At 44.2% G+C, this 13587-nt stretch overlaps 1 protein-coding gene across 1 annotated transcript in view; it reads left to right on the forward strand.

The window, feature by feature from the left end:
• The window catches only part of CHN2 (chimerin 2), a 201877-nt gene extending 188290 nt beyond the window's left edge, over nt 1-13587 (forward strand). The window contains exons 8-13 of the mRNA XM_081146780.1: nt 1642-1726; nt 6112-6285; nt 7336-7413; nt 9515-9652; nt 11253-11358; nt 11761-13587. Coding sequence (XP_081002906.1) covers nt 1642-1726; nt 6112-6285; nt 7336-7413; nt 9515-9652; nt 11253-11358; nt 11761-11932 — 753 coding nt within the window. The 3' untranslated portion in view covers nt 11933-13587. The remainder of the gene's footprint in view (nt 1-1641; nt 1727-6111; nt 6286-7335; nt 7414-9514; nt 9653-11252; nt 11359-11760) is intronic.

Consider the following 13587-nt stretch of genomic DNA (forward strand, 5'->3'; position numbering starts at 1 on the left):
AATTATTTATGTGGCCTATTTATTCTTGTAGATGAGATCGTTGCATGCAGGGAGGTCTGGGCTCCTCTGATCTATTTTGACTTTTTGTATCTGTGGACTTCTACAGTGCCGGGTTCAAAGTAGGCAGTCAGCATGTAAGTGTTGACTAAATGAGTGAATAGTGAATGGGAGGGTGACAGGTGGGTGAAACAAAATAATTCATCTCTCAGACACCCTTCCCCCACTAATATGAATGCCACTTCTCAGACCTACCCAGTCTCCTTATATATGTGACTCGGTTTCCCACCTTCCCACTCAGTACCACTGGTCTCTTTGTCCGCCCCTCAGGGTGTTTTACTTTTTGTGACTGTAGAAGTCTTACTTTATGGTCAGATATGTTTTCCTGCATCCTGTTTGCTCGAAATTATCATGGCTATTTTCTGCCCATCTTGTCAACTTTTGTGATGAGCACCACAGAATGGAGATTTTTACTGAAATTGCATTGGATTTGTAGATTCATTCGGAGGATAATTAACCTCTTTATAAGAGTAAGCATTGCCATACTTGAATATAGAATATCCCCTTATTTGTGTCCGTAATGTCACTTATTTAATTATTTTTTTCCAATTATTTTAGATTTTTGCTGCTGTTGTAAATGGAGTCTCTGATTTTCATTATTTAATAAAGTGGTATTATTTCTGTATAATAATGCTACCGATCTCTTCATATTGCTTTATCCAGCAAACCTGATGGCCTTATTTCTTCCTCTAATCATATATTGTATTTCTTTATCAAGTTCCATTTTGCTGGCAAAACTCTGTAGAATCATGCTCAAGAGAAGCGTTTATAGCAGGCCACCTTATCTTTTTGCCGACTTTGAGGGAAATTATTCTAATGTTTCATCTTTAAATGTGATGTTTATTATGTGTATAACATAGATACCTTTAATCAACTATTTTTAGGAGATTTCCGTCTATTCCTAGTATGTTAAATGATATTATTATGAATAAATGTTGAATTGTATTTGGTTGTTGGTATCCTAATTTTTGAGATGATTATGTGGTTTCTCTTGTTTTGTTATTAGGGTGAATTCTAGTAATATGTCAACCACTTTAAACTTATGAAAGAAACCCTCCTTAGTCAGGACATTTTTTAAATATAATGCTATATTCAGTAGGAACCTTTTAAAAAAGAATGTTTACATTTATATTCATAATTGGAATTGACCTATAATTTTACTGTCATGGGGCCCCTTTGGTCAGAAGGAGAGAGTAATTGAGTTCTGACCTCCAGAACTTGCTGAGCAGAATGCAGGTTGGAGCAACCAGCTTGGGCTCCCCCGGGTTTGTCCACACAGCGCCTTGTTTAGGGTTGTGAGAGTCTCATTCTTTAGCGGGTGGCGTGGCCCTATAATCTGGTTTCTCTACATTCCTTTCGGACTCTGGCCCTGGGCATGGTAGATTGGTGTGGGATTTGCAAAGATCAAAGCACATCTCGGTTTCCTCTGGCCTGTTTGAGGAAAGAAAAGGCCCGGCGAGGTATGCTCCCTCCCGCAAAGGCCTTGGTTGTTGTTGTGGCTTCATGTTTATTTGTTGCATATCTGAGGCCACCTGCCTCCAAATGACTGAATTTTCTGACACTTCTCTTCTTTTTGCATCACAGGTCCACACTTTTCGAGGCCCCCACTGGTGTGAATACTGTGCCAATTTCATGTGGGGGCTCATCGCCCAAGGGGTCCGGTGCTCAGGTAGACACATAACTTTCTGTACCCTTTTCTGTTTATATAAAGTGCCACCATGTTGAGCTGGAGGGCAACTCTCCAGAGCTGGGAAGTAGGCCCAGATTAGCTCAGAAGTCTGCCTTTCTAGAAGGTTCGAGGCATCCTTCTAGGTATTTGCTAGAATGGAAAAGAATAGCTTATGTTTATGCAAGAAAAGAAAAACCCAAGCAGATACATTTCCATAAGCGCCTGCCTGCCTCCCAAAATAGGCAGCATTCTTTAAAAGAAAAAGAAATTAATTCCAAAGGAATTGCATAGATAGAAAAGCTCCCATACTCCTGTGAGCCAAAATGGGCAGCTTGGAGAAACAGATCATCGTCACATAGTGTCATTAGCTTATTTATTTCCTTTTCATCCCCACTTTACTACAAAAGAAAAGTCATAAAAACAGTAATACTGGTGAACACTGACCACATACCAGGCAGTGAGCTAAGCACTTTCCATTTATCATGCCAATTAGCCTCACCAACAGACCGCAGAGGAGAAGCAGTGTTTCTCCCCATTAAATAGGTGAAGAAACTGAGGCTTACAGATGATTGTTAATTGCCCTTGGCCACGTAGTAAGCGGTGGAACATTGACTTGACTCCAGAGCCCATGCCCAGTATTTTTCTGCTATCAGATAACAATGAAACTACACACTTTGATTTGATATCACATATTTTCAAAGCCTTTTGAAACCCTAGGTGTTTTTCCACCTACAACTGAACACACACACCCATTGCTAACAGCACGCAACACATCTAGTTAAGACACAGCTAACAAAAATAGCAAAGGATTGCCAAGTGAATGTGTAACTGGGCTTCCTAAGCCACCTTGCCAAGGTTTATCTGGCAAGCAGTCCTGGCCGAGAGCAAGAATGGCCTCCTGAGATATATTGATTGGGTTTCCAACAACACCATGACTGATTTTTCCTTGCTAGGGGAAGATTTAGAAACAAAATTCTTAGGAAGCCTTTATAATAAAATAAGCTAATGACACTACGTTACAATAATCTGTTTCCCCATGCTGCCCATTTTGGCTCACAGGAGCATGGGCCTTAAATCCGTTCTCTGCCTGAAAGAGGCAACCTTAGCTCCTACTGTGTAGATACAGCGATCACGGGCGGTGATGCCTGGAGGGTTCAAGCAGATGCTCATATATGCCAGTTGACTCTACCTGCCTCCGTCTCTCATCCATGGGACAAGCAGTAAACACAGGCTCAAAGCAGTCTTCCCAGAAATGTTCCAGATACTCCGATAAACCCAAAAGATTTGGTAACACCAGGAGTTGCAAAGTATATCACAGCTGAGCCCCTAAGCAAAGTGGTAGGATGTCTGAAGTACTCAGTGGTTATTAATTCAGCCTGCCTGATCCTACCTACCCAAAATATCCCTAAGTGCTGGTATTATCCAATTTCACCAAGAAACCGGTCCAAAGTCAATATTATGAAAACAAACCTCTGGGATTCGGATTAGTTTTGAACAGCGGCTTTCTCTGGGATAAAAGGGTTTGGGTGGCTTTTTTTTAATAAAACATATGCTGAGGCTATATGTTAGCATTCTCCAGTGGCCACCCTGGAACCTCATATTTCCCCTGAGCAGCAGTAAACCTGAAAACTGATCATTAAAGTTTAAAAGAACAGTCATGGCCTCTCAACTCTCCATAGTTCACATAGTTTAAACAATTTTAAATGGAAATGTATTCGTTTGCAAAACCTGAATATTTTTATATATTCTAAAACCTCTTCATTTTCGCAAAGTATCAGTATTTAATTGTGCGTAAACGCTGTTGCTTCAGATATTAAAATGAAGTTTATGAGGAAATTAAGACTAGAATTATTATATAAGCGAGTATTCCCACTTCTGGATATGTACCCCAAGAACCGAAAGCAGCCCCTCCGAGAGATCGTGGCCCACCTGTGTTGAGAGCAGCATTTTTCGTAATAGCCACGAGGCAGAAGCAGCCCGGTGCCCGGCATGGGTGAGTGGTAAACGAGGTGTGGTATCTCCGTACCGTGGGATATTACAGGAGGTCCTGCCGTGTGTTAGAACAGGAGTGAAAACTTAAGGGTGTTGTGCTGAAATAAGCCTGTCAGAACAGGACAGCTACTGTGTGATTCCACTTGTGCCAGGCAACTAAAGTAGATTCAGAGACAGCAGGTAGAGTGTGGCCGCCAGGGCCGGGGGGAAAGGGTCTGGGGAATTAGGGTTCAAGGGGCACAGGGCTTCAGGCTTGGAAGACGAAAAATGTTTTGGAGATGGACGGTGGTGACGTTTGCACACCTATAGAAAGGTTCGCAACACTGCTGAACTCTACACTTAAAAATGGTTGAAATGGTGAACTTCATGTTACATGTATTTTACCCCAGTTTTAAAAATTATTTTAAATGAAGTTTGTAAAAATATAGTAAAAAATAATGAAATCACTTAAGAACAGCTAAGCAGGTACCCTTCATTTCCTGTCCTGTTCGCTATTTCTTTTATCGAATTCTCACGTAGTGCCCATCACCCCCCAGACTTTACACGTATTAGCTTCTCTGATCCTCGTGATAACCTGGGGTGGGTGCTATTTTGCTCTCATTTTATAAAAGAGGGTCCAGCCCTAGCCGGTTTGGCTCAGTGGTTAGAGCCTCAGCCCAAGGACTGAAGGGTCCCGGGTTCGATTCCAGCCAAGGGCACATACCTCGGTTGCAGGCTCGATCCCCAGCCCCGGTCAGGGTGCGTGCAGAAGGCAATCAATCGATGTGTTTCTCGCACATCGATGTTTCTCTCTCTCTCCTTTCCACTCTTTCTGAAAAGCAATGGAAAAAATATCCTCAGGTGAGAATTTAAAAAAAAAATTAGCCCGGCTGGGCATGGCTCAGCAGCAGTTGAGCATTGACCTAGGATCCAGGTGATCAGGGATCGATTCCCGGTCAGGGCACATGCCCGGGTTGCGGGCTCCATCCCCAGTTGGGGGCGTGCAGGAGGCAGCCGATCAATGACTCTCATCATTGACGTTTCTCTCTCTCTCCCTCTCCTTTCCTCTCTCTGAAATCAATAAAGATAAATTTAAAAAAACAAAAACTAAGAAATCAAAAAAAAAAATTAAAAGAGGGTAACCAAGAAAACCAACCAGGTCTTTTTAGTTCCGATGACCACAATTTACATCTACTAAATAGGTCTATCAAAACGTTACTGAAGTTTGCTTGAGCTTTGGTGAATTTTTCACATTGATAGAGCTGAGATGAATTAAAACTGGCTTTTCCTTTGGAAGGAAGACAGCAAGAACTTGGTCAGTAAACATTACATAAAAATCATGTCATGATTTTCAAAACTCATTTTTGATAGTTTTACAAAAGCTTAGATCCTCTCAAATCCTTGGTGTGGTTAAGTGCTTTTTTATAAAGCAGCTGATTATAATAAAGCAGTTGATTGTAATATTTATAATGAGTGTAATATGCATATGTATATTAGAATACATATCACTATTATAGTTATTCTTTGTACCTAGAAAAACAAGTAACGTTAAAAGGCACTTTGACTAAGCAGCACATCAACTGTGAACAACTTCAGCATTAAATTTTTATTTCCCGGAACGTAGACTGTGCCCTGTTATTGTTCGAGAAATTCCATCAGTGGCTCCCAACTGCTCACAAGGCTTCACTCTGCTCACAATGTGTTCATTCAACTCAAAAGCACCTTTTCAGCTTTGCATCTTGATATGAGCTTTATAAATAATTGCTTTAATCATCACATTACATGGCATTGTTCTGAATTGTAAACCCTCAGGTGCTCCCACTGCTGTCCAGTTAGACATTCCTTCCACTCACAGGTGTCAAAATAAGGCAACTCGAGGGAAAGTGTCCTGCCCCGGCTGCCCACAGGATGGAAGGGAGTGGAAACCGCAGGCACCTTCCAGAAAAGGGGCAGATGCCGGTGGTCATGGGTTCCCAGAGAGAGTCATCTTGTCTCCCACAAGGGGAGCATCTAGGGCTTAAGAGAAACAACCCAGCAGAAGTCCCAGGTGCCCTTTATGAGCCAGGACCAGCTCTGGGAACCCACACCCAGAAGCCCACATGGGGACCCAGGGGCTCCGGTCCCTCAAGGGAAGGAAGCATACAACCTGGCTAATTACCAAAACCATCTCAGTGAGGTTATGGCCCCGCAGCAGAGAAAGCTTAACGAGGAAAACGGAATTATGTGAGAGTTTCCTGAGAAAAGGCGGATTTCACACTCGTCGGGTGGAGAGCACCGCCCCTCAGTGGGCTGGATGTTCCAGGGAGATACGGCAAACCCTCGGGTGTTTTCATTTTTATTTTTGGTAACGTATCATTTGTGCTGGGCTTAGACAGAAGGGCTGGGCAAGTTTAATGTGGCTTCTTTGTTTACAGACTGTGGGTTGAACGTACACAAACAGTGTTCCAAGCACGTTCCCAACGACTGTCAGCCTGATCTCAAGAGAATCAAGAAGGTGTACTGCTGTGACCTCACGACCCTGGTGAAGGCTCACAACACCCAGAGGCCCATGGTGGTGGACATATGCATCCGGGAGATCGAGGCCAGAGGTTTGGGGAGGGCTCCTTGATGGAGTGATTTTATTTTTACTGTGGCCAAGGGAACTTTCATATAATTGTTAAATTGACTTTCCACTATCGATGTTGGAAAAACAGTCTGCCCGGGCGCAGTCCACGCATGTGGGCCCACAAACTAAATCAGTTTCTGTTTCATACATAAACCATTCATGTACGAAACGCACTCATGCATGCATTCAACACATGCTTGCTGAGCATTCATTATGGGCTACCCAGGATAGAAAAGTCATTTTATGACTTTTCATAAAATATAACATTTTCAAATGAATGTATAACATTTATTTGAAAGTATAACAAATCAATCATATTTAAACATTTAACATATTGTCATATTTATGAGTAAACATAAAGGCTCTAAATTTGTTATTTTTATTATTCCATTGCAGTTGACATTGGATAGTATGTGAGTTTCAGGGGTACAGGACAGTGGTTAGACATGTATATACCTTATGAAGTGACCCGCCCCGGTGAGTCTGGTACCCACCTGGCATCATACAGTTATTACAATATTATTGACCATATTCCCTATGCTGTACTTCACACCCCTGTGACTATTTTGTAACTGTAAAAGGCTATAAAGTTGGGCTTGTTTCAACAAAATCGAGATCCTCTGTGTCGCACACATCTCTGCATTGATGTGTGTGCCCACCCAGTGTGGCACGTGGGTTAAGATGGTGCTGGCGAGAAAGCGGGTGGCTGCCCGAAGCAGTGAACGGCGGCCAGCAGTTGGGTGAACAGAACAGGCAGGAGCTCGTGTGGGTGAGAATCATAAACGTGGGCTCGCTCTGCAGAGCCAGGCAGGAGGAAGACCAGGTCCCGCGTCCCTCTGCCGCACAGCGAATAAACACGGGCGTGCGGGGAAGCTGAGACTGACAAGGCCCAGCGCTGACGAACAGCTTGTGACATACAAGAGCAACGACAGTCTGTGCTCATTTCCTGATAGCGCACAGGGCAGATACGAAATGAGGGTCATGCTCAGATGTCTCGGGAAGCTGAAGTTAAAGCCTGTCTCCTTTTTAACAGGATTAAAGTCTGAAGGCCTCTACAGAGTCTCCGGGTTCACGGAGCACATCGAAGACGTCAAAATGGCATTTGATAGAGGTGGGCTTGCGCTTCCCTGCCACACAACTTACCCTGAGTGCCCTGGGTGGGTATGGAAGCAGGTGTCATTCAGGCTGGGACCAGGGTCTCAGGGCTCCTGAGAGCTGTTCTTCAGGAAGCCGGGGGATATGGTTTACAAAGCTCCTACTTCTCTGCCTCTCTGGGGGAGTATTGTTTTTAAGTGTGGACAAGTGGCCATACAAGGAAGTGAGTTTAAAATACCCCTTGAATGGGCCCTGGCCGGGTAGCTCGGTTGTTGGAGCATCTTCCTGATAGGCCAACATTGCTTGTTCAATCCTGATCAGGGTACATATAAGAATCAACCAATGGACGCATAAATAAGTGGAACAACAAATTAGTGTCTCTCTATCTTTCTGTCTCTCTGTCTCTCTCTCTCAAGATAAATAAATAAATGTTGATGCCACTAAGATATTTGAGTTGGTTGCCCAACATTTATGGTCAGTCCACACGGCACCTGGATACCCTCTGACTCCCTCATCTCGGGCTCCCATTGCCCTTCCCCTTCTCCCAAAGCTCCAAACAAGAGAGCGTAAGGGAGCGGGTGGGGTACCCCGCACAGTGAAGTCGGGGAAGCCTGTGGAAGGTAACTCCTTTTGTTCCTCATGACTGTGTCATGTGCTCTCCAGGCCGTATTATCTCTTGGGAACTTCTTAAAAATACAGATCACCAAGGCCCACTGTGGGACTCATTCAGAAAGCTGGGTGAGCCCACAGTTCTGTATTTCTAATGAATGGTCCAATTAATACGGGTGCAGCCAGTCGAGCGATGGAACCCACTAGCCCACTAGCTGGAACCTCCACTCTCTGGAATAGTAGACGAGGTCTCTGATGGCCTGGCTGCCTTACCTATTCAAGGTCACGGCCAGTTTCTCTTCCCTGTGCACTTTGGGCCCCAGCAACGCTGAAATACACCTCAGCGTTTTCATGTACGAGCCCACGTTGCTCTGTCCATCTAGAATGGGTTCCCATCTCCGCCTGGCAAACCATCCCTGCCCATCAGGGTCAGCTCGTCCTTCCTCTTTCATGAATCCTCCCTGACCCCCCAAGCTGACCTAAGGGTTCCATTTCCTTTCTTGCCCCCCACCCCATGTTTCCACATGTCTCCAGCAGGGCAGTCTTTCAGTGTCCTTGTCATTGCCGAGTTGCATGCCTGACTCCCAATCTACTAGAGCTATTTAAAGGGAGTGTGTCCTTTCTTCTTTGACTCACGGGGGCTTAACAGTGCCTGGGACACGGTACACTCTCAATAAATGTTTGTTAAATACGTAAATGGGACCACATGGCATATCTGCTATACTCTCGTTGTTTTCTGTACATCGCCTTTTTTTATCAAACCAAATTTGCTCAGGCAAATGTTCTTTCAGTTCTTTCTATAAAAAAAAAAAAAAAAAATGCTGATAGTCCCTATATGATGAAAATGGTTTTTATCCAAAAACCATTATAGTATGTGCCACTTAAATGGATGATATTTACTAATGGTCAAACAGAAGGCCAAAAACATCTTGTGAATGACTGTGAAAATGGTAAGAAAAACAACATTACCTATACCTGCGGGAAGGCCAAGGTTTCCCAAATTTAGGTCCTAGGGACTGGGGAGGAAGAATTGAGCTCAAAGAAACTTCAGTGAACCTGAGAGACACACCAGAAGCTGAAGATATTTAACAAGTATTTTGTGTATATCATCTTCAAATCCAAGTCCAAAGAACACCAGTGAAGCTATTTAAGGGCTCCTTGACTTATTTCTATTACAAATCTGGTGGTTACTGTATTCTGTTGTGAATCTAGATACAATCCAGAATATGAACTTAGTGCTAAATTTCTATTTAGCAAATTTACCAGATGCAAAGAAACATTTTAAGCCTGTTTCACAACCCTTTTGGCTACAGTAACCCTCAGACCCCAGATCGCTCTCACCCAGCGTCTGTGTTACTTCCTGCATCTCTGTGATGAGAAGTAGTCAGCTGAGACTTGGAAGGGAGTATTCATTGTTGGATTTTTTATTTTTTTTTTCCTTCCTGGGCATGCTTTCACTTGGTAAAATCAGGTCCTAATTAGGAATTGGACCACTGATTGTTTTTCAGATGGTGAGAAAGTAGACATATCTGCCAACATCTATCCAGACATAAACATCATCACCGGAGCCCTTAAACTGTATTTCAGAGACTTACCCATTCCTGTCATCACCTACGACACCTATTCCAAGTTTATAGAAGCAGCAAGTAAGTACTGAGAACTAGTTTTTCATTTGTCCCAGCTGTTTAAGTACAGTGCGTTTGAAGTCAAGAAAATGAAAACTCAGAACTGTGTAGATTATTGTGTGAGCCGCTTGCTTTGCAATTAGCCACAGTGGTGCAGTTGATAGAAAAGAAGGCATCGAGCCCCGGCTGAGCTGAACCAGTACCAGGGCACTCGGTTGAGCTGAAGCCTCATGCCAGGCAGCTCTGTCCCTCCCCATCGCCTCTCCTGTGCTGGGAACCTGCACCGTCAGGCCTATTCCATTATATGTTGAAAGCAAGGATGTTCCTATAATAAAAAATAATTAGATATTCTTCGGTGAGGACTGTAGAGATTGACTGCTTTCATCCATTAGCTAGAATCCTATTGCTAATCAATTAAAGTCACACCCCAACTTTTTCCCATTGAAACTTTTCAAAATTAATAACAGGCCAAGAGCCCGCCCAATGTGGCTTAGTTGAGTGTTGTCCCATGCACCAGTAGGTCGCTGGTTCGATTCCCAGTCAGGGCACATGCCCAGGTTGTGGGCTTGATCCCCAGTAGGGGTCGTGCAGGAGGCAGCTGATCAATGTTTCTCTCTCATCGATGTTTCTATCTCTATCCCTCTCTCTTCTCTAAAATAAAAACATATTAAATATATATATATATTTACCCATTCCTGTCATCACCTATGACACCTCATCACCTACGACACCTATTCCAAGTTTATAGAAGCAGCATATATATATATATATATATATAATCTTGAAAGGTATGTGCTACTAAGTATAGTAGTGAGTCAGGGAAACTCACAGGCAGGCTGGGATTAGTGCACTGTGCAGAGGAGCTGTGGCCCTACCTCCTGGTAAGAGCATCCCTTCCCTTCCTGGGTCCTAGTGGTCCCGAGCAGAGAAGGTTCTAGCAGCAGGGGACCCTCCACCCCAGGAGGAATGAAGAGAGAGCCTTCTTTGGGTGGCTGCCAGAGACCTAAAAAGCAGAGGCACGCACGCTTCCTCCCATTGTCCGCGTGTGCCTGGAGCCCACTTCCTAACCCGGACTGCCCACCAGGGCCCGCCGCTCCGGCGCTTTGGTGAAACGTGCCGTTAACGCAGGCTGGCCTGGCCGGCTCCTCGGCCAGCACCCTGGCGTTGTAAAAGTTACTCGGTTCTGGAAGCCGGCCAGGAAAGACTTAATTAGACAACTTTAAGGGAATGCTACCAAGTGAGATCTGGTTTAAATTAAAGCTTGCGACGGTGAGATTTCTGGCAAATCCACCTTTGAGAAGAAGCTGGGCAAAGCCCAGTTCGTGCCTGTGCCGCCAGTAGGCATCTGCAGGCTGCAGGCTCCTGGAGGGCCAGGACCGGGCCCAGCCTCCCGCCACCCACCCACCCACCCAGTGGACAGTCAGTACGCACATGTCCAGCCTCAACCCTTTTCCGGAACGAGGCCGGACAGGAACACATTCGTCGCTTTAAGTGAAATGCCGCCTGAACCTGCATGCTCGTAGTAGATCGCCCCTCCATCTGTAGCCCAGCTTCTTCTCGCGTCTCTGCAAGCTTGAACGCCACGGGCTGTGCTGATATCCCCTCTGTGTGATCTTCGCAGAAATCGCCAACGCGGACGAGAGGCTGGAAGCAGTCCACGAGGTGCTGATGATGCTGCCTCCCGCCCACTACGAGACCCTCCGGTACCTGATGATCCACCTCAAGAAGTAAGCTCGCCCCCGCCGACGGGCCCCTTGCGAACCAGCCCAGACTAAGCTCGACACCCCGTGGGTCAGCTGATGACCTGCCCCTGCAGATCCGTGTTCTCTCCATGACACTGTCACGTTTGGTCGGCCAGAAGGACCGACTTTCTCATTGTAAACATTGTGTCTATACCAGATGCACTTCGTCACTCTGCCGGAGGCAATGTCCCCAGTCGAAAAAGGAAATGAGAATTAAAAAATCAGAAAATCACCTTTCTAAAAATACTTTGCTGGAATCCTGATTTTCTCAATTTTCTTTAGCAGTTTCCCAAACCAGAGACGTTCTTGGGGGCACGGGTACATAATCAGTGTAAAAATGCGTCCACAAGTCGACGTGATGTCTCTGTGTACGTGTTTGTCTTGCAGGGTGACTATGAATGAAAAGGACAATTTCATGAACGCTGAGAATCTGGGGATCGTCTTCGGGCCCACCCTGATGAGGCCCCCTGAGGACAGCATGCTCACCACCCTCCACGACATGCGGTACCAAAAGCTAATTGTGCAGATTTTAATAGAAAATGAAGATGTGTTGTTTTAATCCACAAGGGAAATGAGCTGAATGGCTGCAGCCCCATGGAAGTTCCAAAGGCTAAAGGAATAAAAACTTTTCTTACACTTGATTTGTTTTCCAAACCAGCGACAGAATTTCCTGGACCGCAGGTGCACGGCCGAGTCGGCTACTGTGTCGCACAGACGCTCGCTTCCTTCACGTGAGAGCCGCGAGGGCGAGGGTCAGAAAAGGCCCTCCCCTGGGGTCTCTGCCGTGCCTCGTGTGTACGTCTGTTTGGCTGAAAGAGTGATTAAAAAAATCTTTCTTTAACTTATTAAAAACCAATGTAGACCTTTAAACTTCAGTCTTATCCGTGATAAAAGGGAATTCCATTCATAGAGGTACTTGATACAGTTATACATTTTCCACTTACACAAAAGAAGACAATTCTATATGTTAAATGTTAAAGGAAACTTATATTGTAAGATGTATTTTTATTTGAGCTGCAAGAATGTTACTTTATTTTAGCAAATAGAACTCAATGCAGTGCATTGATTATTCCCCTGTGTACCTTGTCCTGCCTTCTTGCTGTGATTGCTGGAACAGTTTACCATGAATGCAGTATTATCTTGACATACCTCTGTCCTTCTCAGAGCTTCCCTATGAAATTTCACCTGCCACCTGGGTCCCGCCCTGCTTTTGACCGTTTCTGCTGTTAAGCATTGGCCTTTTGCTATCGTATGGTATATGTTTATAGCAATTGTAGAATGGTCTGAGACATCTACACACTTTCTTCCCATAAACATTTGGTAAAGTCCCAAAGCCTGTTTGGAATTGGCCACAGTCTTTCTGTATCACGTGTGCACATCCCAGAACATGCAGAGCGTGGTCACTTTCCATCAAATTTGGGAACACCGGGTGTACCTGTACCTGGGCTGTATACAAAGTTAGCGTTTTTTCTCGTTTCTTTCCAGGCAAGCACTCTGACTTCATCTGCTAACACCAAATTGTAGTTTTGCCACATTTCTGTATTGATGAGAAGCAAATCTGCAGAATAATTGGCTTTTTTTTCATTTTTGTTTTATAAACAAGCCTATTTTTTAAAAGTAAGAATGAACAAGTTTGGTTTTGATGAATATTTGTTCCTCTTTGATAAAAGTAGCCCTGTATGGATAATAATTTAATATGATTTTATTACCACAGTCCTGACTCGTTCTATTTATCTTAGCATGAGCTTTTCACACCGAGATTTCTATATTTTGTAACATAGGTAAAATATTTAAAACATCAAAAAACTGTAAATCTAGATTTTTTTTTTTTCTCCAGTCCACCTGCAATGTCTTTTCCTCTGATTGTCTGAGATGATTTATATGATTACTCACTAGTCTTGTTTTGGAGCAACCAGAAGAAAATTACTGTGATAAGGGAGCTGGAAGGAGTAGACAGTGCAGTTGTCCCGGGAAGTCCCAAGGGCTCCGCTGATGGACTTTATTGGCTGGTGGGGGTCAAGCACTTGTGCTTGGGCCCTGCTCTCCTGGTTCCTCCCAGCTGTACAGGTTGGTTCGCTGTAGCTTATGTCCTTCTTGATACTGTCAAAAATTATCCAGAAATGGTTTTATTTTGTGAAGTGAGCAATACTTTGTAATTTATGATGGTGTAAATGGAAGGAAAGGCATTAAATGTATGAAATTCTCTGTCTATCA

This window comes from Miniopterus schreibersii, assembly GCF_964146895.1.
Source record: "Miniopterus schreibersii genome assembly, chromosome: 9".
NCBI lineage: Eukaryota > Metazoa > Chordata > Mammalia > Chiroptera > Miniopteridae > Miniopterus > Miniopterus schreibersii.